This window comes from Scophthalmus maximus, chromosome 9, assembly GCF_022379125.1.
Source record: "Scophthalmus maximus strain ysfricsl-2021 chromosome 9, ASM2237912v1, whole genome shotgun sequence".
Classification (NCBI taxonomy): Eukaryota; Metazoa; Chordata; class Actinopteri; order Pleuronectiformes; family Scophthalmidae; genus Scophthalmus; species Scophthalmus maximus.
Window position 1 is genome coordinate 23,271,900 of NC_061523.1, and position 23,101 is coordinate 23,295,000.

Genomic DNA, 23,101 nt, shown 5'->3' on the forward strand with positions numbered 1-23,101 from the left:
TTTTTTACCTTATGCTTGGGCACTAATGTAATGACATGTTTCATATCTGTCTTTTCTGATGTTTTTAACACCTTTCTATCATATGCTTTGACATATTTCATGTCTCACTACGCTATGAATTATTATTTCTTAATTTACTTTAACTTTTTTTTTAACCACTTTGCAATGACACATCTTTATATTTGCATGACTTGTGGTTTCTCATAATGGAAACAAGGGAAACAACCTTTTCATAATTTTCTTTAATATTTATCTCATTTTTTTGCTCTGTTGTCACAACTCCGCATCGCCGGCGCCCCCCGGGGATGGACCATTGAGCCCAGGTCCATCTCTGTCTGGACCAGAGCTTGGTTTGGGATATGGTATACCGACTTGGGCCACGGGACCAGGGGGGCGGTTGCCATCCTCTCCTGGCTGCTGCCCTGGTCGAGCTCTTCCTCCTCCTCGTCGCGAGACGTGTCAACGCACAAGCTCTCACTCATTTCAACAGGCCGTACCTCTGGGCTCTGGAGGTTCTGGGTCTGGATGGGGGCTCCTCAAAGGGGGGTGTCCTGGGGAAGTGCGTGGTTCCGGTTCGTCTGGCTCATTGAACAGATTTGAGGATTCACGAGTCTTGGAGGGGATCGTCATCGACTCTCTACTGTAGCACCGACTGGGCCGGAGGCTCCTCCTCATAGGAATCTCCAAATGGGTTGAGGAGGTCCGGGTAAAGCTCGTCATCCTCGTCGAAGGGATTCATGCTCATGACAGGCGGCGATTTCTGATCTGCGATCTTCGCAGCCGTCTCTTCCCGGTGAACCCCGTTCTCCTCCTCAGAGTCGTCCAAGTTGCCGACGTCTGCCTGTTTCGTGCTCAACAGGTTCGCCAGGCTCTGCATGTCCGCATCCGTCGCCGTCCCCTGGCGGAGGAAGATACAGGAGAGGGAGAGCTGCAGCGTGGCCGACACGACCTGATTCGTCAGCGGCCTCAATGTGAGTCTGACATCGGTCTGTGTGGGCACGGGGCGGGCGTACTGCTTCATGTTCATACTGCCGCTGGCCAGGGCCTCCCTCTTCCCTGAAGGAGACTCATTTTCAATGACAAATGTCCACTCTTTGTCTTCAAGCTCCTCCGCACGCGGGCTCTTGCAGAGAGTGACCGTGATCGAAATGTTCTCCGGGACGGGCCACGCCACCACTCCTCTGCGGGGATTCTGGACGCCGGGCGACCAGCTGTGGGACCTGGAGGACGCCCGCCGACTTCTGCGAGTCCAGACCACCGCCAGTTTGTCTGGTTGCCATTTCTCAGTGCATTCCACCACCAGCTCCTGGTAGGAGGCCACGAACTGGAATTTGGAGGCACGCTTCCCCACACGCTGTATTCTTTTCCAAACACGGTCCATGTTTCTGTGGGAGCGGGCGTTCTCTCTGCACCTATCCCGTCCTGGACATCCTTCTTTGGGCCTCCTTCGCAGCCCAAGACACAGTTAATGAAGCTGGAGAATTCAAAGGATCAGTGGACAAGACGTGCACATCCAGTCGTAGGTGCTGCTCTTTAAAAACTCTGGTCTGGTGAATCCGGACTTAAGGATGCCGAATCTCTGCAGCGGTGAGGGAGATGGAATTTTGACGAGGTGCATGGTTTAAAGAGGAAATCCTCCGGCAGGGTTTGCGGTTATCAGGTTAACTTCAGTTTTTTTGCTCTTGAGTTTTCCATCCTACGAAGCTGGTTCTCTGCTTGCAAATCACCACGGTAACCTATGCTGAAAGGCTAACCTGAGATCAAAGACGTCAAAGGACTTTCACCAGTCCAACTATAGTGACCAATCAGATCTCTGGAAAAACCAGAGTCATCGTTCTACAGGATCCTGACTGGGACAAAAGACTCTGGAGTAACGTGACTAACAATAAAGCGCAGCAGAGACTGAGCTCAGCAGTGAACCCGCCCACTTTTAGAACGGCGCCAGTTCCGGAAGGGAAATTCCGATTCACTAACTCCATTGACGTTTCATAAAATCCTAATGTTAAGAGTTTTTAAGCCTGATTAATTAAAACCAAGATTAATCTTCATAAAACATTTTATTCTGAGCAACAAAAAATTATAATTGGAAAATGGAAAAAAAAACAAAGGTACAGTGAAGGAATTACTCATCCCATAAACCATTGGGAATGCCTTCCCAACAATTTCCAACCAATCAGCGAAGTCGATGTTACACTTTGGGATTGTGGGTAGTGTATTTCTTCTCAATGACATCACGAATAAAACATTTTTCTCTTTAAACAAGGTTGATTTCATCCGGACTTCTACAGGTTCATATACCGTCGTTTCACGGCCTCCGAGCTCGTGGTGAGTTTGACCTCGGATGGTTACAACATTATGACTGATAATCAAAATGCTTGATTCAGAATATGAATATGGATTTTCACTTCCTTTTGCTGTTGAAGACTTTTCATGTCCACTCTGATCAACAGAGGGAGAGTTTATCTCACTAAATAAATGCATTGACTCATAAATATCCGAGCTTCATTTGAATGCAATAAAGATGATTTGATTCCCGACAAAATATCAACAAAAAAACAGAGGCTGGACGTTTCTCCCAGCAGGTGATGAAGGTGATGAAGGTGATGATTCAGCAGCTGTAAAACACGAGGAGATGACAGAGACACAGTTCACAGACAGATTTTTTATGACTCATCAAACTGTGACATTTCATTTGATTTATCGTACAGTGACAGATTTATGACTTGTATTATGAAATCATTCTTGATACACTGACATTTATGACATTACTATGACCTACTGCACAGTTATAGTTTTACAACGAATCATACTGACATTTTATTACTTATTAAACATTAAACGAGGGACATTTATCATGACTTAAGCTAAAATGACATTCATCATGAATTATTGTATTGTAAAAATTTCTGACCTCATAAACTTTGATGTTTGTATGACTTATTATATTTTGATCGTTTCAACACACAAATACAGAAAAAGGAACTAAACATAAAAGCACAAATCATCGAGGAAGAAACTCCAACACCGAGTTTCACTGAAAGCAAAACAAGCAGCCTGATCCTGAAAAAGTTGTCTCAGATCTGAATGTGTCAAAGTTAGAGCTAAGAAAACATCTGAAATATTATCTCAGGATTTATCTGTAAAACGACCTGAACTGTGTGATTCCTCTGTTTCCTTCTTTTCCAACAATCATCTTATGGCTCTGATGTGTAAAACGTCTCTACGGCCACTAGAGGGCAGCAGAGGACTGTGGCCGTTTGCTCATCAGCTGCTGTTGGGATTTAAGCTGCTTAAACGTTATGGATCTTTATGCTGTTGCAACAAGAACAACAACAACATCAAAAAACAACAACAGCAGCAACAACGACAACAAAAACAACAACAACAACAGCAGCAACAACAACAACAGCAGCAACAACAACAACAGCAGCAACAACAACAGCAACAACAACAGCAGCAACAACAGCAACAGCAACAACAACAGCAGCAACAACAACAACAACAGCAACAGCAGCAACAACAACAGCAACAACAGCAGCAGCAACAACAACAACAACAACAGCAACAGCAGCAGCAGCAACAACAACAACAACAACAACAGCAAAAAGGCTGAATTTAGGGTTACACTGTAAACAGGTGTCCGAACATCGAGGGAAAAACTGGGTTGATCTTTATTATAATATAATATAATATAATATAATATAATATAATATTGTTTGATATAGTATAATAATCTGTAAAGTGCCTTGAGGTAATGTCTGTTGTGATTCGGTGTTAGACGAAGTTAAACAGAATTTAATTTAACTCTTTAGCCTTTTTCTAATTATCATGACAACTAGACCAAATATGTTCATAATATTATTATTATTAATCTCCTGTTGTTTATAATTGTAATCTATTATTAAATATAGAAACGTATAATATAAAACTGCTCTGACTCGACTTCCTGTGACATCAGGTTCAGAAACACTGACGAGTGTTTGACCCAGACTCTGAATGTGGAGGCCCAGGAGGCCAGTTTGATCTGTGTGTGTGTGTGTTTGTGTGTGTGTGTGTGTGTGTGTGTGTGTGTGTGTGTGTGAGAAGCGCTGAGCGGATGTAAAGGGATCAGTGTGTCAGTGGCTGTTTGACAAGCCGAGACAATACCTGAAACCTGCAGGTCAGCCCCCGCTGAGAGTGTGTGTGTGTCCGTGTGTGTGTGTGCGTGTGTGTGTGTGCTTGCTATGGGTCACAGCCTCTGCTGTCATGTCACAGTGTTCCCATGGCACTTCACAGCCACCTGGAAACACCTGAAGCAGAGCCGAGAGTGTGAGTGTGTGTGTGTGTGTGTGTGTGTGTGTGTGTGTGTGTGAGAGAGTGTGTGTGTGAAAAGCAAGAATGGATGAATGAGGAAACAGAAAAGTGAAGGAGGATGAAAGAAATGGAGGAGAAGAAGGCGTCAGTCAGTTTTATCTTTAGGTTGAAAGAGCAAAAAAAAAAATCTTTGACTCCATAAAATTCATGACATAAGATGTCAAATTAAAAAAAGTTGAGTCTGTACAGCTCCTCATTAAGTCATCTGAAATCACCAGCTCTGTTTGTGTTCTCGACTTGTTCTTCCTTTTGATTTTAAACCTGGAGGAAAGTGTCGTTTCAAAGGAGGTCAGGGTGCGTTTCATTCGCTCGCCTGTCGGCGGCGTCACGTCTCCTTTAGTGCAAAAAAAAAGTGACTTCTGATTCAATTTCAAGTCAGGTTTTCTTTCAAGGTCTCTGTGGTTTCTGACTCTATATTTGAGGCGGTTGAAGGAAGTGAAGTGATTTGTCTCTGATGCCAGCTCTCCCCGTATACATGAGCGGGGAAGAATGACGGGAGTAACTCCTCCTCCGGTACAGTAGGTGGCGCTCTGCCGACGTACAATTCGTCGGAATAAACATATTTTTTGCAGTTGACTTTTGTACAAAATCATGGACGACTTTTTCGTACATTCTCTACGCCTCAGTAACGGTGCGTTGCCGTGGCGAAGTCCTCGGGTTTGAAGGTGAAGCTCAACGTGTTGTTGCTGTTGTTTTTTTGGCGCCGTTGCTTCCTGCGGGTCGGGAGGGGCAGTTATAACCTACGGAGCAACGCGCAACCCGAACTTACCCACAGTTACTAAAGGAGTTGTCTAGGTCTGTTAACCGTGGTGTGAGAACTCAGAGTTCAGCCGGGGATAAAGGCGTTTGATAAACCGGGGCATCCTCCTAACCCCGAATATAATCTGGTTTTCAAACTGCGTGTTTTGTCGCCCGACCGTCCTGCAGCCGCTCGTCCTCGCGCAAAGACGAACTCGTGACGTCCGTCGTCTGGACGACCCGGTCGCCGGCCCGGCTTCTCTCTTCCTCCTCGCCGCCGCCTTTCACGTCTCTAAGTGACCTTTTCACGTGCGACACAAAGGGGAGAGATTAAAAGTGGAAAAGAGAAATTTGCAGTTATTTCCTGTTAATATCTTTCCCCTTGTTGGGCCCTAATGAGAGGAGGCGCCCCTTCGCCGTCAAGAGGGCTTAGCAGCAGTTAGCCGGCTCCAGGCCGCGGGACAATGCTCACACTTTAACTCAGCCTCGCACCTCCAGCGCCTCACAATAACTCACACCACTTAATTCCTCCTTTCAGTGCCGGCGATGAAACGCCAGAGGCGAAATTAATAGATGCTAATGGTCGCCTTCAATCAAATCCGTGCAGGATCCAGATCTGCCAGTGAGGCCTATTAATTAACAAGTGGGGGGGGGGTTTGGGGCGACACACTGAGGCAGGATTGGAGGGGGGGGGGGGGCTCGGCGGTTCACACGGGCCTCCGCAGGGCGGCCCATTGAAGGAGGAGGCAGGGGGCCTTTGTGGAGCTTCCCGGGCCGCAATTAGAGGCTCGTGAATGGGGCCGGGCATTTGTCCCCCAGGTCCCGAAGCCGGAGGAAGAGTCGGGGTCCGGAACGGGATCGAGTCCGAGAGGTGACGAGCGGCCCCGCGCATGTGCCGCCTCATGTTCCTCTTTGCGACGCAGCTGAACGCCTCCGTCCGTCCGTTAGTCAACATCACAGCTTCATTTAAATGAGCTTTGTGATAAGACAACGGGGCCCCGGGGTCCCAGACGTGTACAAGGCCCCCGGACGTCCTCCAGGTTGTTTTAAAGTCTTTTGCTAATTTTGCGTCTCACTATACATCATATAATAAGTACTCTGTGATCTTCTAGTTGTTTTGCATCTAATTTTATTCATTTTGAGAATATTTCTTCTCATTTTCCATTGGATTTAATTTGTTTAACGCCTCCTCGTGGTCACTCTGCATCTTTATGTTTTTTTCTGAGTTTCCAACAAGAACAACTCACGGTCACTTTAGCCAACGAAGAACCAACAGGACTTTCCCGCAGCTGGAGTGCGACGGCGTCTTCTAAACGCCTCGTTTTCTGTGATGAGAAACAGAAAATATTCACGTTGGAGGAGAAAGTGACACCACGTCGAACTGAGGAGCCGGACTGGGAGGCCACACCCACCACCATCGGTCGGACCCCGCCCCCCAGTCCACCGTCCTCCTCACACCTGTTCCCCGCTTCCTTTAACTTTAAAAAAATATATATATTTAATAAAATCTAAGCATACAAGTGTATTTATATAAAGAGTCAGACTCTTTAAATTGTTAATATTTCACCATAACTCATTACACAGGTCAACTTTTGACTACAACTGGAGCCGTTCCAACTCATTTCATTTGATACTGACTCATTCAGTTCATTCAGATTTTTAAATATTTAAATATTGATAAAGAATATTGTATAAGGTTTACTTTTTTAAATATTAACGTTCAGAGAGGAGTCATACTTCTCTGATGTGCCGACCATCAAGTGTCAAAGTGCAAATCATATTGTTTTGTCACGTTTAATATAAATTCATTATGCACTGAAGTGAATGTGTGTGTGTGTGTGTGTGTGTGTGTGTGTGTGTGTGTGAGAGAGAGAGAGAGAGAGAGAGAGAGAGAATCCCCACAAGTTGGATAAATCACTTTCAGGTGAAGATTTGTTTTAAGGTTAAAGGTAAAAGAATAAAAAGTCCTCCAGGAAATGAATGTAAGAAAATGTAATGTCCTCAGAAGTCACAAAGACATGTCCGTGTGTGTGTGTGTGTGTGTGTGTGTGTGTCTCACCCTGAGTGACAGGTCAGTTGACACAGAACAAGACAATTGACCCTGAGGTCAAAGGTCAGAGGAAACCTCCTTCACCCTCTCACAGTCGTCCTGTAAATTCACTAAATCAATAAATCTCCAATAATCAAACTGAAAGTTGATTTTTCCAATTCATAAATGCATTAAAAAAAACGAAAGGTGCATCGTTTGAACGAGGTCAGAAAATAAAGAATAAAACTTTTTTACATGATTCTTCTTCAGTTGATTCTTTTTTGTTTCCTGTCGTCGACTTTCACGAGTCAAAGTTCTTTTTAGAGGAGATTTATTTCAAATATTTTTTTTTATTAATCCATAAATCATAAATCTCTGTCAACAGCCTTTAATCGACTTTCTCCACGTTTTCCAGAATGAACAGTTTTATATGAATCGGACGACGTGAACTAACGTGAACTAACACAAACTAATATGTGAACTAACATGTGAACTAACATGTGAACTAACATGTGAACTAACATGTGAACTAACATGTGAACTAACGTGAACTAACATGTGAACTAACATGTGAACTAACACCTCGAGAAAAACAGGAAGTGGTTCTGTTCTATTCGACAAGATTTAAAATTTCAGATTTGGAAATATGAGATTAATCATCTTGTTGTAAGAGTTTTTCACTTCTTCAATGATCTTTCTGCATGAACAGATAATATTCAGCATCTTTCTTCTCAGATTCTGTTTATTGCTTCTATTTAAGCTTTTCCTTTTTTTCCCCAGTAGTTAGATCCATCAGATCTAGATTATTATTTCAGATCTGCACCAAATCTCACACACTTAATAGTATATTAGAATAGTCAGATTTTCTTTCTTTTCAACAGGATCCAGTTTATTCTCTGGGAAATTGGGGAAGATGTCAAAAAAGTTATAAAATGATATCACTATTGCTACATTTGTTGATTTATTATTAAGGTTTTGTTAATGCTTTGGGCGTCTTTAAAAGGCGCAGACAAATCAAATGTTTTATTATGATGATTATGATGATTATGATGATTATTATGATTTTTATGATTCATAATCATAATAATACATTTCATGGATAATCTTTGTTGCTCCACGTTTCATCCTCACAACAAGTTCACTTTGAAACCTGACAAACAAACAAACAAACAAACAAACAAAATCATGTCAAGTTTTTTTTTCCTTCCAGTTTTTCTCTTAACCGTACATTTGCAGCAGATCACAAATTAAGTTCTTCTCTTGGTTATGATCATTTTTGTTGACGAGTCTCTGGTGAGTCACGTGTCTGCTTCTGAGAGCTGACGTCACTGTCCCGATGCGTTCAGATGAATGACGTCACGTTGATGAGCTCAGGCCCGCGCGCGGGGGTCACAGAGGTCAGAGCGACCGGCGCGATGAAATAAAAGTTAGATCTCAGTGACGCGCGTCCACCGACAACAAAATGGCTGTCGGCGGCGCGGCCAGTGCGCATGCTCGGCGCACCTCTGGCGGAGGGCAGGGCAGGTATCAGCGCGCCGCCGCTTGACTGACACACACACACACACACACACACACACTCCAGCACGCGGCGGCGAGGAGACACCGACTGATCCGAGTCCCGCAGCCCCGCCGCTCTCTGCTCGAACCCGGCTGCCGCCGCAGCATCGCCCCGCTCCTCGTCCCGGACACTTCCACAAGGAGGAGTTGGGTTTGGTCCGAGTCTGAACCCGCGGCCGCGGCGCAGCGCAGCCGGGACACCGCCCCGGACCCAGGTGAGAGGCAACTTCACCCGCCTCCAGGTGCGAGAGAACCGGGACTTACGGGAGGACCGCCGGGGAGAGAGAGGCATGGCTCTCCGGGGGGGGCTGGCTCTCTGAAGTGGACTAACCGGAGCGATCGATCGAAGCTGCACCGTGTCCCGCTCAGCTCCAGGTGCGTCACCATGTTCCAGCGCAGCGGCAAGAAATGCTTCACCATCGAGTCCCTGGTCGGGAAGGAGGCGAGCGGCCACGGCTCCGGGGATGAGCCCATCCGGCCCACGGCTCTCCGGTTCCCGGAGTCCATGCACCCAGCGGCCGCCGCCGCCGCCGCCGGGATCTTCGGCTCCTGCTTCCAGGGCAGCAGCGGGAGAACTTTGTACTCGGCCGGGCCGGACATGGTGCTGCAGGAGCCCGGGCCGCACGCGCAGAGCCCCGGCGCGCTGCCGCTGCACCCGCTGCAGATCCCCCCGCAGGGCTTCTTCAGCCCGCAGCACCGGGACGCGCTCAGCTTCTACCCCTGGGTGCTGCGGAGCCGCTACCTGGGACACCGCTTCACAGGTGAGCCGGGGCAGGGGGCGGGAGCGGGGCAGGGGGCAGGGGGCAGAGGGCGGCTGTCATATTTTTGTAGTATTTTAATATTTAGTTTGATTTGATTTCAGTCACTTTTGTCTCTTCCCCACTTTTCATCGACAAAGCTCCGAGAGTTTATGAACAATAAATTACCGTCAGGATCATATTCATATCGAATTCATCTCATGTTCATCTCGCACTTTTCTTTAGTTTTATTTTTTCTTTCCGATCTGCAGATTCTCCTCGTCACATTTCACACGTCGCACGCTGTCAATCATCAGCATCCATACATGTTACTGAGGATTTAATATAAACCAGCTTAGTGCTGATCGTTGAGTGATGATGATGAGGATGATGATACATAAATGTATCCATCAGAATTTTATCGTATTCATTATTATTAACATTAGAAGTTTATTCTTCATATTTATTCAATATGATCGTTTTTTATTGCAGCGTCTTCTGCTGATGCTTATATTATTATTATATTTCATTATCATATTAAACGCACACACACGCTCTTAGTTATGATTAGATTTTTTAAAATTTGTGTTTTATATATATTTTAATTTGCCGACTGGAATTATTATGATGTTTTTGTTTCCATATCTCCGCTGCAGGTCGGTCGACTGTAAGTTATTATCATTACATATATATAAAATATGTTAATATTTCCTCATTAAAACAAAGTTTAGTTGACTAATAATTAATGAGGGAATCTGCAGCTGCTGTTAATTAATATGTTATATCAAATGTGACGTGGACGTCAGGTGTCGGTGACGGTGACGTCACGACCCTTCGTTTTGTTCTCATCAAATAACTTTTTGAGTTATGTACACTGTGTGTGTACTGATGTGTACTGTGTCTGTGTAGACTCATAAAATACTGCATCACGTACAAATAGAAAAAATAAATTAATCCGGAAGTTTTTTTAAATTTATGATCGCGGCTGTTTGATTATTGTTTATATCGTTTTGATTCCGAGAGAAAGTTCGGTGACTTTTTAAAATTAGTTTGAATTGTTTTCTGTTTTACTTCAGCGCCTTTTATGGAATTATGGAAGAAAATAGTTACTAATTTACTCTTCAGTATGAGAAACGGATCTTATTTTTCATTATTCTTCTTTTAAATGGATTTTTCAAAGTCTTTTAAAGTTTTTGTGTCTAAAATTAAATCTGTCGTTCACATCTGGAAAAGAAAAATCAGCCTGAGTCATGTGAAAATCACGTTTGTCTAATTTAATATACAAAACACACACACACACACACACACATATATATATGTATATATATACATATATATACACACATATAAAGTATATATATGTTATTTACTTATTTCATTATTATTATTATTATCATTATTATTATTATAGTTGTAAAAGTGTTGTCAGTCTAAACTCTGTGCTTGTCCTGACTGATTATTGTCACTGAATATATTAATATCTGGTTTATTATTAACGTATAAAAACACTAAAATTGAGTTTTTGTTTCACGATCGTGACATGAGTTTGGAAAAATATTTTTTTAAATTACAAAACAAGAAGAAGAAGAAGAGAAAGTGACGAAGATAAAATCAAACTAATTTAATCTGAAATGTTTCAGAGAGAAATTAATCTAATAAAAAGTATACATTTTCGTGAATCAAGAGAGAATATGCCGAAATAAAATAATGAATTCGGAGGAAATCAGGAGTAAAAAAATAATGATATCCTGTTTGATTAAATATTGTCATAATAATAATAGTAATAATAACATTAATAATCAGATAAAATAATGACATCATCACACTAAATAAAACACAAAAGTAATCAACGTTAATTTTAAAAAAAACTGAACAAAATGATAACAATGAATTAATTAAATGTTAAATTACATCTGCAATGTTTATCTATGAAACAAATGTCCAAATCAAATCAAAAAAAATAAATAGGTTAATTTGTTCATTAGTTAAAAAGATGGAATCATTCTGAAATATATAAATATATAGAGTATTTATATAAAGTATGTATAGCCAATAATATATTATATTTAGAATATATAAGAAGAAAACTTTATTCACACGTTCATTTTCACTTATTAATGTCCGGTTTTCCTTAGTTTCCTCTGAGCTCTAAGGCTGAAGAGTAAAACTTCCTGTGAGTGACAGTGTCAAAGGTCACAGGTCAAAGGTCACTTTTATGTTCATTGATAAGATTCAGTAAAGTTTTTTAAAAATTTAAATGAAGCTCCCGATGACACGTTCAGTGTCAGTAGGATTTCACAACGTGTGTTTCCCTGAATAGTGTCAGTTTGTCACCTTGAGCATCGATCAATTGATTGATCCACAGAAAACTGATTGATTGATTGATCGTGTTTCAGTTCCATGTTTTAAAAACCTGAGACGTTGTTGTTTTTGTATTAAATCAAACATGGAGTTTCAAATGGAGACGCGTGACCACGTCACCGTGAACTTTTCTGTCGATGGATGGATGGATGGATGGATGAAGAAAACAAATGACACATTAACGACGACGAGTGAAATCACAGAAACATGGAGTTTGTCTCTTTGCTTCATGACCTTTGACCTCAGGTACACTGACCTCGCGACTGACTCGTCTGAGCTGATCGGCGCTCGTCGCTGTCAATCACCGTCCTCACAGTTCGAAAAATTATTAATCTAATTACTGATCTAATCTGCAGAGGATTTCATCACACAACTGACGTACAAATGTGTCGGGAAAAAAAAAATGTAAATAACAAATTATCGCTGCTATTAAACCTTGTGGAAATATTAATTAAAATTTAAAGTTCATTCATATATTTTGTTTTAGTTTTTCAGATTGACTGTGATTTTTCACACAAACATAAAAAGCAGTTTATCATTTAACTCGTTTAACAGTTCATCAACAAACTGTTTCTGTTATAATCTCAATAATAAAAGAAGAATATTACCCGTACAATGACTTCTGACGTGATAAAAAAGATAAAACGAAGCAGCGGTTTGTCTTCAGGCTCCGTCAGAGTTTAGTAAATCGGACCGGTTCAACCCTCGTCTCATTTATTAAAATTCACATTCAGATGTAATGATGTCATTAATAACAACATCAGCTGAGGATTTAATTACACCCGCTGCTGTTGACTCGGTGTCACTAATCTCAGAGTCAACACAGTTTCTCACAACCAGTTTAGTTCAAGTGGAGGAAAAAAACCCTCAGGTATTAATAAGTTGAACTTTAAGTTCTGTCACTGATTATGTGTCTCATCATTTCAATTGTGTCTCACGCAGTTTAAAAATTAATCTTGATAAAACTAAAGTATTAAAAACTCTGATCAAACTTTACTCACAGTGACCTTTTTGGGGACTATGTGCAGAGGCAGATTAATCCACATCTCGTGCTGTGGTGAGCAGTGTGTGTGTGTGTGTGTGTGTGTGTGTGAGTGAGTGTGTGTGTGCAAGTGTGTGTGTGTGTGTGTGTGTGTGTGTGCAAGTGTGTGTGTGTGTGTGTGTGTGTGTGTGCGTGTGTGCGTGTGTGCGAGTGTGTGTGTGTGTGTGTGAGTGAGTGTGTGTGTGCAAGTGTGTGTGTGTGTGTGTGTGAGTGAGTGCGGACGAATCACATCAGGATAAGGAAGCAAAAGAAGTTTGTTTGTGATTCATCTGAGCAGAAACAATTTAAACAGCAGTCACCTGTCGCTCAGGTCACTTCCTCCTCTTCCTCCTCCTCCTACTCCTCCTTCTCCTTCTTCTTCCTCTTCCTCTTCCTCTTCCTCCTCCTCCTCTTCCTCCTCCTGTGTCTGGATGGTTCAGGCTCAGGTGGACATGTGAGGGTCTGCACCTGAGGTCCCGGGACAGTTTGACGTCCCGCTACTTGGGGACCAAGCAGCTGTTCTGGAAGTTTCAACAGCATCACATGGTCTTCATCATCATCATCATCATCATCATCATCATCATCATCATCATCATCAGATAAAACTGATACAGAAAAACAAAAATGGTGGTTTTGTTTTTCATTCACTGACTTTAACCACAGAGCCAGAACTGGTCTCTGGACCTGGTCTCAAAATGTAAAACTGGTCTGGACCTGAAACTAGACTCTGGACGTGGAACTGGACTCTAGACGTGGACCTGGTCTGTTGACCTGGACCTGGTCTGGACCTGGAACTAGACTCTGGACATGGAACTGGACTCTGGATGTGGACCTGTTCTGGACGTGGAACTGGTCTCTGGTCGTGGAACTGGGCTCTAGATGTAGACCTGGTTTCTGGACATAGACCTGGTTTCTGGATGTAGACCTGGTCTCTGGATGATGACCTGGTCTCTAGATGTAGACCTGGTCTCTGGATGATGACCTGGTCTCTGGATGATGACCTGGTCTCTGGATGATGACCTGGTCTCTAGATGTAGACCTGGTTTCTGGACATAGACCTGGTCTCTGGACGTAGACCTTGTCTCTGGATGTAGACCTGGTCTCTGGATGATGACCTGGTCTCTGGATGATGACCTGGTCTCTAGATGTAGACCTGGTCTCTGGATGATGACCTGGTCTCTGGATGATGACCTGGTCTCTAGATGTAGACCTGGTCTCTGGATGATGACCTGGTCTCTGGATGATGACCTGGTCTCTAGATGTAGACCTGGTCTCTGGATGATGACCTGGTCTCTGGATGATGACCTGGTCTCTGGACGTAGACCTGGTCTCTGGATGTAGACCTGGTCTCTGGATGATGACCTGGTCTCTGGATGATGACCTGGTCTCTAGATGTAGACCTGGTCTCTGGATGATGACCTGGTCTCTGGATGATGACCTGGTCTCTAGATGTAGACCTGGTCTCTGGATGATGACCTGGTCTCTAGATGTAGACCTGGTTTCTGGACGTAGACCTGGTCTCTGGACGTAGACCTGGTCTCTGGATGATGACCTGGTCTATAGATGTAGACCTGGTTTCTGGACGTAGACCTGGTCTCTGGACGTAGACCTGGTCTCTGGACGTAGACCTGGTCTCTGGATGATGACCTGGTCTATAGATGTGGACCTGGTTTCTGGACTCAGTTAGTTGTCGTGATGACGCAGTGAAGGATCATGGGAGATGTAGTCGTGAAGATTTTAGACGATTCATTGAGGAAAAGTTACAGATTGAAGCTTTAACTTTTCCCTAAGAGCTGATAATCGACTCGAAGCCGTCGACAGTGTTCAGGTGATTTTAACTGAACATGATCAAGTTTGGATTTTGTGTTGATGATATCACATCAAAGACTCACCGCACGGCCAAAAGTATGTGGACACCAGACTCCACCACTGATGAAACACGTCCGACTCTGTTGCGACGTCGAAAGCTTCATCTCGTCTGATTTGACATTCAACAGAAATCAACCGTCACATTTGCAAAACCGAGACGCCGGCGGTCGTAGGCCACGCCTCCCACTTTGCATGTGAATATCACTTCACAGAACCTACCGTTGGATGGAAGGCATCGGCCTCCTGCACGCACGCCATCATTGTCCCCCGACGACCAACCGACGGCTTTGCGTGCCGCCTCCTTTCAGGCGAGCGGCGGCGGTTGAAGGGCGCTCGGGCGCTGATTTGTTTTTTATGTAAAATGCATTGAAAGATTTCCGTGCAATTTCAATAAAGGGTCCGAAAAATAGCGCAGATGTTGAGTGTGTGTGTGTGGAGAACGAGCGTTTCCATCGCGTCGACGCGTCGGATAAACAAATCACTGTCGGTTGTCTCACTTCTCTGCGGCGGAGGAATCAAATCACTTCATCGCTGAAAAGTAAAATCAGCTGAACTGTCGCTCGGAGCTCGACTGAGTCACAGTCACGTTCTCTTCAGGCGTCAGATGGATGTAAAAAGTTTCCTGAAGGAGAAATATTATATTGTAACTGTGAAACGTTACTCTACACGGAGACGTTACTGTTGTTATTGTTGTAGTTGTGGTTTAAATGTGTTTGAAAAGTTTGCCGCCTCCTTGTGATCAATGCCGCCATTTACACAAGTTTGACAAAATGTTTGTGGTCTCTCCCGTGTGTGTGTGTGTGTGTCCAGGGGACGACACCAGTCCGGAGAACCTTCTGCTTCACGGTCCGTTCTCCAGAAAACCCAAACGGATCCGGACGGCGTTCTCTCCGTCTCAGCTGCTGCGTCTGGAGCGAGCCTTCGAGAAGAATCACTACGTGGTCGGAGCCGAGAGGAAGCAGCTGGCCAGCGGGCTGTGTCTGACCGAGACGCAGGTAGGCATGATGGGAAAATGAGGAGGAGGAGGAGGAGGAGGAGAAGCAGGGCATGATGGGAAACTGAGGAGGAGGAGGAGCAGGGCATGATGGGAAACTGAGGAGGAGGAGGAGCAGGGCATGATGGGAAACTGAGGAGGAGGAGGATGATTTATTAAACGCTGCTGGATCAGATCCAGGTCAGAGGAATGATGTGTGTTTGTGTGTGTGTGTGTGTGTGGTTGGGGGGGGGGGGGGGGGGGGGGGGGGGGGGGTCAGCAGTTAGTCAGCTTCCTGTCTCCGTTTCCCAGGAGTGACTGACAGTGTTTGTCATCAGGTCGCCACGGTGATACTAGTACCGACGCCAGAGAATAGACGTGAATCATCCGCAGTAATTTATGAGATAATTTCTCAACAGGAAGAGACGGGGGGGAGTTGATCCATCAATCAGCAGCAGTTATTAATCAGACGTAAATTACAGCTTCTGCTCTCATTTCACTTTTATAGACGAGAGAATCTGATCCCAAAACTCCAAATGTCACTTCTGATAAACGGCGGTCGTCGTTCACGAGGAGCCGCTCGCCACCCGACGTTACGTTACCGTTAAATGACGTTACTGTTAACAAGACCGCGATGAACTAACACAGTTTCATCAATCACCAGCTCACGACCGCAAACTCCTGAGGGACGGTCATGTTCCTGAAGTAAACGTGCAGCATTAGCAAGTACAACTACTCGAGTACAGTACAAGTACGTGAAGTAAAGGTACTTAGCTACTTTCCACCTCTGTGGGTTGTTAAGAGAAAAGATCAGATGTTTCTCATTCTGTTGTTTTAACCAGCGCTGGAAAGTAACTAAGTACATTTACTTTGAGTTGAAAGTTGTTTGGCTTCAGGAGTATTTTCTGTTTTCTACTACTCTACTCTACTCTACTCTACTCTCTACTATAATTCTGTGGTCAGAAAACCGTGATGCTTTTTAAACGTTTAATTCAGAGTCGGTCACGTGACTCCGCACACGAACCATGTGATCGTCAGTTGATGAACTTGGTTTAGCTCCTGACTCGTCCCGAGGACACGACTCGTCACTTTCCAACGTCTGTTATAAAAAATAGAAATTATAAAAAAAGAACATTTGTTTAACGGATTACAGGACGTGTTGATCTTCTGCGGGGGCGGTCGTCATGGCCGCCAGGCCACGCTAAGCTACGCTAACCGAGCTCTGCCGCTCTGAAAGAAAGAGAGTAACTGTCTCCTGGCTGTGTGTGTGTGTGTGTGTGTGTGTGTGTGTGTCCTGGAGATTATTCAACAGATCAAATTTAGATTCAAGTGATTAAACTGAGAAACATCATGTTCAGTCAGAAGCTTCAACACTGTATCACACGTGTTCCACTTGATAAACTAGTTAAAGCGTCAAACTGCGTCTTCTCTCGGTCATAATCCTGTCACCTTTATAGTAATCTGAGGTCAAAGGTCAGTAGAACTCCTGAACGCAGAGAAACGGCTTCTGTGACGAGTTGTAGTCGTAGAAACTGGGGCGAGCTCAGATTTATTAAAGGGACATTTCCATAATGACATCATGTTCAAAGTGTGTATAATGTGTAAGTATGAAGACATTTACACCTGTGTCCTGCGTCCCCGTGTCCCCGTGTCCCCGTCCAGGTGAAGGTTTGGTTCCAGAACCGCAGGACGAAGCACAAGCGCCAGAAGTTGGAGGAGGAGTCTCCAGAGGCTCTGCAGAAGAGGAAGGGGAGTCAACACGTCAGCCGCTGGAGACAAGCCACGCAGCAGGTCGGCGGCGAGGACGTGGACGTCCTCAGCGAGGACTAGACTGCACACACACACACACACACACAAAGACACACACACACACACGCAGGCACACACTTACACACACACACACACACACAGCTCACCTCTCTGAGGACTGACGGTCCCTGAAGGCATCGGCCAACAGCAGGACGTCTGACGGACACGACTCCCCTGTTGAGGACAAGTTGACGATGGGAGGAGCTTAACAAACTGTGACTTCCTGTTGGACTGACGAGGAAGACGTGACGCTTCTGAGAGGCGGAAATAACGAAACAGCCGTTGACTGAAAAACTCGCCGTTCCACTTTGGTGCCAAACGAAACCAGCGTCCCGAAAAAAAACCCTTCAGAGGACGAGAGAGGAGAAGCTGCTGCAGGTTCCTGAGCGTCTGTCGACAGCAGACGGGGACGAGTTTCACTCGGCGGGAAATCTGCTTTGCACGGAAACAGCGAGCCTCGTCTCTGTGAACTTCACTGAACCAACGTTAAAGTAAAAAAATCCTCCGTCTGTGATGGTCGACACGTCTCCACTGAAGCGTCAGGTGATCTGACGCCTCGCAGGTTTTAGTTCCACCATGACAAGTCCAGATCCAAGATGTAGTCCCGGTCCAGTATGTAGTTCAGGTCCAGGATGTGGTCCAGGTCCAGGATGTAGTCAAGGTCCAGGATGTAGTCCAGGTCCCGACTGTAGTCCAGGATGTCCCGGCTGTAGTCCAGGTCCAGGCTGTAATCTGGGTCCAGGCTGTAGTCCAGGTCCCGACTGTAGTCCGGTTCCAGGCTATAATCCGGGTCCAGGCTGTTGTCCAGGTCCCAGATGTAGTCCAGGTCCAGGCTGTAATCTGGGTCCAGGCTGTAGTCCAGGTCCCGACTGTAGTCCAGGTCCCGACTGTAGTCCAGGATGTCCCGGCTGTAGTCCAGGTCCAGGCTGTAATCTGGGTCCAGGCTGTAGTCCAGGTCGCGACTGTAGTCCAGGACGTCCCGGCTGTAGTCAAGGACGTCCCGGCTGTAGTCCAGGACGTCCCAGCTGTAGTCCAGGTCCCGGCTGTAGTCCAGGACTTCCCAGCTGTAGTCCAGGTCCCGGCAGTAGTCCATGTCCAGGCTGTAATCTGGGTCCAGGCTGTAGTCCAGGACTTCCCAGCTGTAGTCCAGGTCCCGGCTGTAGTCCAGGACTTCCCAGCTGTAGTCCAGGTCCCGGCTGTAGTCCAGGTCCCGGCTGTAGTCCAGGACTTCCCAGCTGTAGTCCAGGTCCCGGCAGTAGTCCATGTCCAGGCTGTAATCTGGGTCCAGGCTGTAGTCCAGGACCTCCTGGACCGGTTCATGGTCTCCTCCTACCGTGTTGAAAAGCATTCTGGGAAATGAGTTGATGAGGCAAAAGAGAAAATGAAAAACGTGCTGATCATCACAGACTGACAGAGTTCAACCTGCGTGATTCTATATTTTAGCTATTGACAAACCAACAGTGTGTCAGTCCGTCCCTCATCACCGTCCCCAGTCTGTCTCCGACTCATTGGTTTCTGCTGAAAACGTGAGTCTTCACAGTTTCATCAAATCAGATTCGTCACATGACTCGTTTCTACTTTCACTGTTGGTTTGGGTCTTTTTTTTATTTTAAATAAAAAATATAGAATCAACTTTAACGTAGCTGCAGCGGATCATGAAGTAGTTTCACTTCTCACTCTGCTGGAAACAAACAAACAAAAACAATTGTTGGTATTTATGTAAAAAAAAAATGGATTTGAAAAGTATTCTATGCATCTGATGTGTAAATAGTGATGATGACGAAAATAGCGACGTGTGAACTGTTTGTTTCATCTGTTTGTTTCTTCTTCCTGGACAGATTTACCTCATCATCTCTGTATGTAGCACTTCCTCTTCTTCTTCTTCTACTTCTTTTTCTTCCTCTTCTACTTCTTCTTCTTCCTCCTGTTCCTCTTCTTCTTCGTCAGATCTATTTTTCCATGGTTCTAGGATCGAATGCACTACAGCAACTGTAAGACATGTTTCCTCCGAGAAATGGAAAAAAAAAAGAAGCTTTGTACGTCCTGTGTTCACATTTGGAAAAAAATATGAATAAAATCAAACAAAACAAAACAAAAGTTTTCTTCTAGTGTTTTAAATAAAAAACAAGACAGATTCTTAACATATATATATATATATATATGTACATATATGTATATATTTTTTCATTTCGGTTCGTCTAATGTTTTTAATCTCCGCCTTGTCCAGAACATTTTGTTCAGATTTTAAAATATTGAACTTGTGATTATAATAATTTTGTATCAGTTTGATTTAGACTGAATTTGATTTGATTAGGATGTAAAGATGATTATATAAAATTTAAATTGTGAGAATCTAGTTTATTATCTTCACTTTAACATACCTTAGGAAAGTGCCTCCTAAAGACAAAAGACCAATATTAATCATATGAATATGGTAAACAACGAACTTGTCGCTGCAGCAGCTGAGCTGAAATATTGACGACAATCACTCAGTTTAAGAAAATGTGAGAACATGAGATAAACTGCAGCAGAGAAACTGTTCTACAGGAAACTGAATAATAATAAAGTAAATCAGTGAATTTAATTTGAAATAGAAGAAACGGACAGAAGCGGCGTCAGACCCGGGGATCGTCCGCACCGGGGGCTCGGCGTCCCGGGCCCCCGCCGCTCACTGCGGCCTCCGGGGCCTCGGGCCTCGGTCCTCGGGTCCCGGGCCCCCGCCGCTCACTGCGGCCTCCGGGGCCTCGGGCCTCCGGGGCCTCGGGCCTCGGTCCTCGGGTCCCGGGCCCCCGCCGCTCACTGCGGCCTCCGGGGCCTCGGCCTCGGGCCTCGGGTCTCCGCTGGATCCGGGAGCGGGAACGGAACCGGAGGCACCAGCCCTGAACCCGGGTCGGTTCAGAGTCCAGAGCCCGGAGGTTCGCCTCCTCTCAACTAATGTAACTAAACGTAAAACATCAAATGAAAACAAATAAAGGAATAAATACCGAGAACAATAATAGAAGTACCAAGCCTTTCAAAAACGAATACAATTGAATTAACAAAAATATCAATATAGAAAAAACAACGAGAAGCTCGACATTATTTTTCATGACGATTTTTAATTCCAATGTCTTTTTAAAAAAAAAATTGGCTTTAAAACAAATTGATTATTAGGATTTGTTTCCTTCTATAATGATCTTATAATATATATATATGTTTTATCCATACAAACATCATCACAGTGAAAAAAATTAAAAGCTCAGAGCTTCACACCATAACACTCAATGATAAACAGAGAACAAAGAGTTAATATTACTGTACATGTAACTAATAGATACAAGGATGATATTGACATAATTACATGAACATCACTGGATTCTTTAGTCCCGACGGTTTGGTTGGATGTGGGGCCCCGTGAAACACTCCTGACAATAATATGAATATGAAATGAAATGAGATGAAAATGAAAGTGGTGACAAGACAAACAGAATAATCCAGGTGAGATTAACGAGTGAATCCAGGTGAGCGACGTGGAACAGGATTATTAATCTGAGATGAAATGTATAAATCATCAGACTGTATGATTATGTTGAGATGTCCGACCTCCTCCGGTTCGCTGATACCTGCCGGTGTGTCGCTGTCGTCGCCATGGAGACGTGTCCGTGTTCACACCGAGGCAGAAATCGAAAAACAGATGGTGGAATTCATGTCGGTGCGCGACGACAGAGACAAATCACCACCGTCGAACCCTCGGTTATTATCAAACCATCACAATTATCAGATTTTTTATGACCAACATTTTCAGCATGGTTCAGAAACTGAAGTCAGAATTTGTAAAGGCAGCGACGGAACAGTTCACGATGAATCAAACGGGGACAAAGTTCAGTTCCTGAGAGAATCGGGGTGAGACCTGGAGGATGGGGAGGAACCGGGAGTTCTCCCGGTCCGGCGTTGGATTGATAATTGATTCTTAAATGCATCACCATTCTCAGAAAATGGAATAATCCGAATTTTACAACTCAATTTTCAACATTAAGACGCAATTTAAAGCCCCAGTGTGTATTTTTTTTTTAATTTTCTGGCAGCATCCGGTGGTAAAGTTGCAAACTGCAACCAACTGAGCAACCGACAGGGGACACTTTATGGTGGCGCACCGCTGATTTCATTTTCAGTTTCCAGCAGCGTCTGAAAATTCAACGCCAATGCGACGGATTGTGGACTGTTTTCTGCAACAACCGTATATTCCACATATAACACTGATTGTTATTAATATCATTTTAAAGGGGAAAAAAGTGTCTTTGTTCATTTTATTATTGATCAATGCAAAATGATAAATGATTTAAAAAAATAAAATATTTTAAAAAATTGTCCCGGCCCACAGCTGCTCGACAACTGGACCCCAAAATAACTATTTGATATCAAAATGGAGACAAGGTGAAAATCAAGGTGGTGTTGTGTCACCACGGGGGGACGGGCCTTTTTAATATCTATAACGGTTCTACGTTTTCCTACCCCCCCTTTTCCCGTCACTGTGGTCAATCAATCAAACGCCACAATGGAACTAAAAGTGACAGAGAACAAAGTCAAACTGATGAGACGCCGAAAATGTATGGATAAGAAACGTGACGCAACATAAAGGTGGTGCAGGGAAGTTATGGGAAGAAAAAAGTCTCAAGGACGCTGCCGCAAAAGAAAAATATAAAATACAGTAGAATAAAGAGTTTGGGGAAAATTGATAGTAAATGTTCCGGCGTCTCTTCTCTTCTTCTGTTGAACCTCGTTCTCTGTTGTGACCCGACGTTTGTTTCACACTCGTCGAGGTTTTGTCGTCTTCCAATCAGCCGAGCGGCACAGTTTCCCGCCGGTCGGCCTCAGCGTGTGTTGAATCTGAGGGACCGATGTTATTAATCAGTGTACTTGACCAAAGGAAATTAACCAGCCACTCGTCACCAAACCTCTAATCAGCCTGATCAACTTAATTGCCGCAAAATGGAAGCGAATAACATCGGAGGCCGTCGACACGCAGTCTGCTGCTGTGACGTCCGGAGCCAACGGGCCGTGGGTTCTGACCACGCGTCAGCTGATCACACCTCTGACGGGCCGGGACGCATTCGTCCAAACTCCTCCCGTGGACCCGGAGTCTGTCTGTCCCCGAAGTCCATTTTGTATCAAACGAGAACAGAAACATCACAAGGATCAGGACATCGGAGACGAAATCTCCGACACGAGAGACGGTTTGATCCACCAGGTAAATCATAATGATCATGAAATATTAATATTGAATAAATATACCAAAACATTTAAATCCACTAGAGCCCAAAAAATGTATTTGGCTTCGCACTAAATCTCTAGAATCAGTCCAGAAAGTGTCTGATAGTTTTGGATCATGAATTATGATCAATTATGATCCTTATTCTGTGCATTCACACCAAACGCAATGCGAATTCTCAATGACGAACTTCGTGTCTACTTGTGCCGGGCGACACGAATAATGCAAACACGCAAAATTCGTGTGCCATTGGCTTCACTCCCTCGAGTTGAAATATTGGAAAATATTTGCGTGACACAATGTCACGAGAGCCGATTAGCGTTGAGATCCTCCCGTCGACGACGTTAGACAAACTCGCACAAGTAAATGTGACCTGAAAATTACAGACAGACAGACGGACGGACGG

General features: G+C 44.3%; 2 protein-coding genes across 2 annotated transcripts; one reads left to right on the forward strand and one right to left on the reverse strand.

The window, feature by feature from the left end:
• Positions 1 to 224: 224 nt before the first annotated feature.
• Positions 225 to 1,405, reverse strand: LOC118319422 (EH domain-binding protein 1-like). The gene has a single exon (XM_035649805.2). It carries the CDS (start codon positions 1,379 to 1,381, stop codon positions 638 to 640), a length of 744 nt encoding a protein of 247 aa, XP_035505698.1. The 5' UTR covers positions 1,382 to 1,405; the 3' UTR covers positions 225 to 637.
• Positions 1,406 to 8,018: 6,613 nt separating this feature from the next.
• Positions 8,019 to 18,033, forward strand: emx3 (empty spiracles homeobox 3). Its single transcript, XM_035650789.2, has 3 exons — positions 8,019 to 9,438; positions 15,476 to 15,660; positions 17,301 to 18,033. The coding sequence occupies exons 1-3, from the start codon at positions 9,063 to 9,065 to the stop codon at positions 17,466 to 17,468; spliced, it is 729 nt and encodes a 242-aa protein (XP_035506682.1). The 5' UTR covers positions 8,019 to 9,062; the 3' UTR covers positions 17,469 to 18,033.
• The last annotated feature ends 5,068 nt before the right edge of the window (positions 18,034 to 23,101 follow it).

Bases quoted from the DNA above. Each gene is read 5' to 3' on its own strand.
- LOC118319422 (XM_035649805.2), bottom strand. From the start codon at position 1,381: ATGGACCGTGTTTGGAAAAGAATACAGCGTGTGGGGAAGCGTGCCTCC.
- emx3 (XM_035650789.2), top strand. From the start codon at position 9,063: ATGTTCCAGCGCAGCGGCAAGAAATGCTTCACCATCGAGTCCCTGGTC. The intron at 9,439-15,475 runs GTGAGCCGGGGC...GTGTGTGTCCAG, and splicing joins CCTGGGACACCGCTTCACAG to GGGACGACACCAGTCCGGAG. The intron at 15,661-17,300 runs GTAGGCATGATG...GTCCCCGTCCAG, and splicing joins TGTGTCTGACCGAGACGCAG to GTGAAGGTTTGGTTCCAGAA.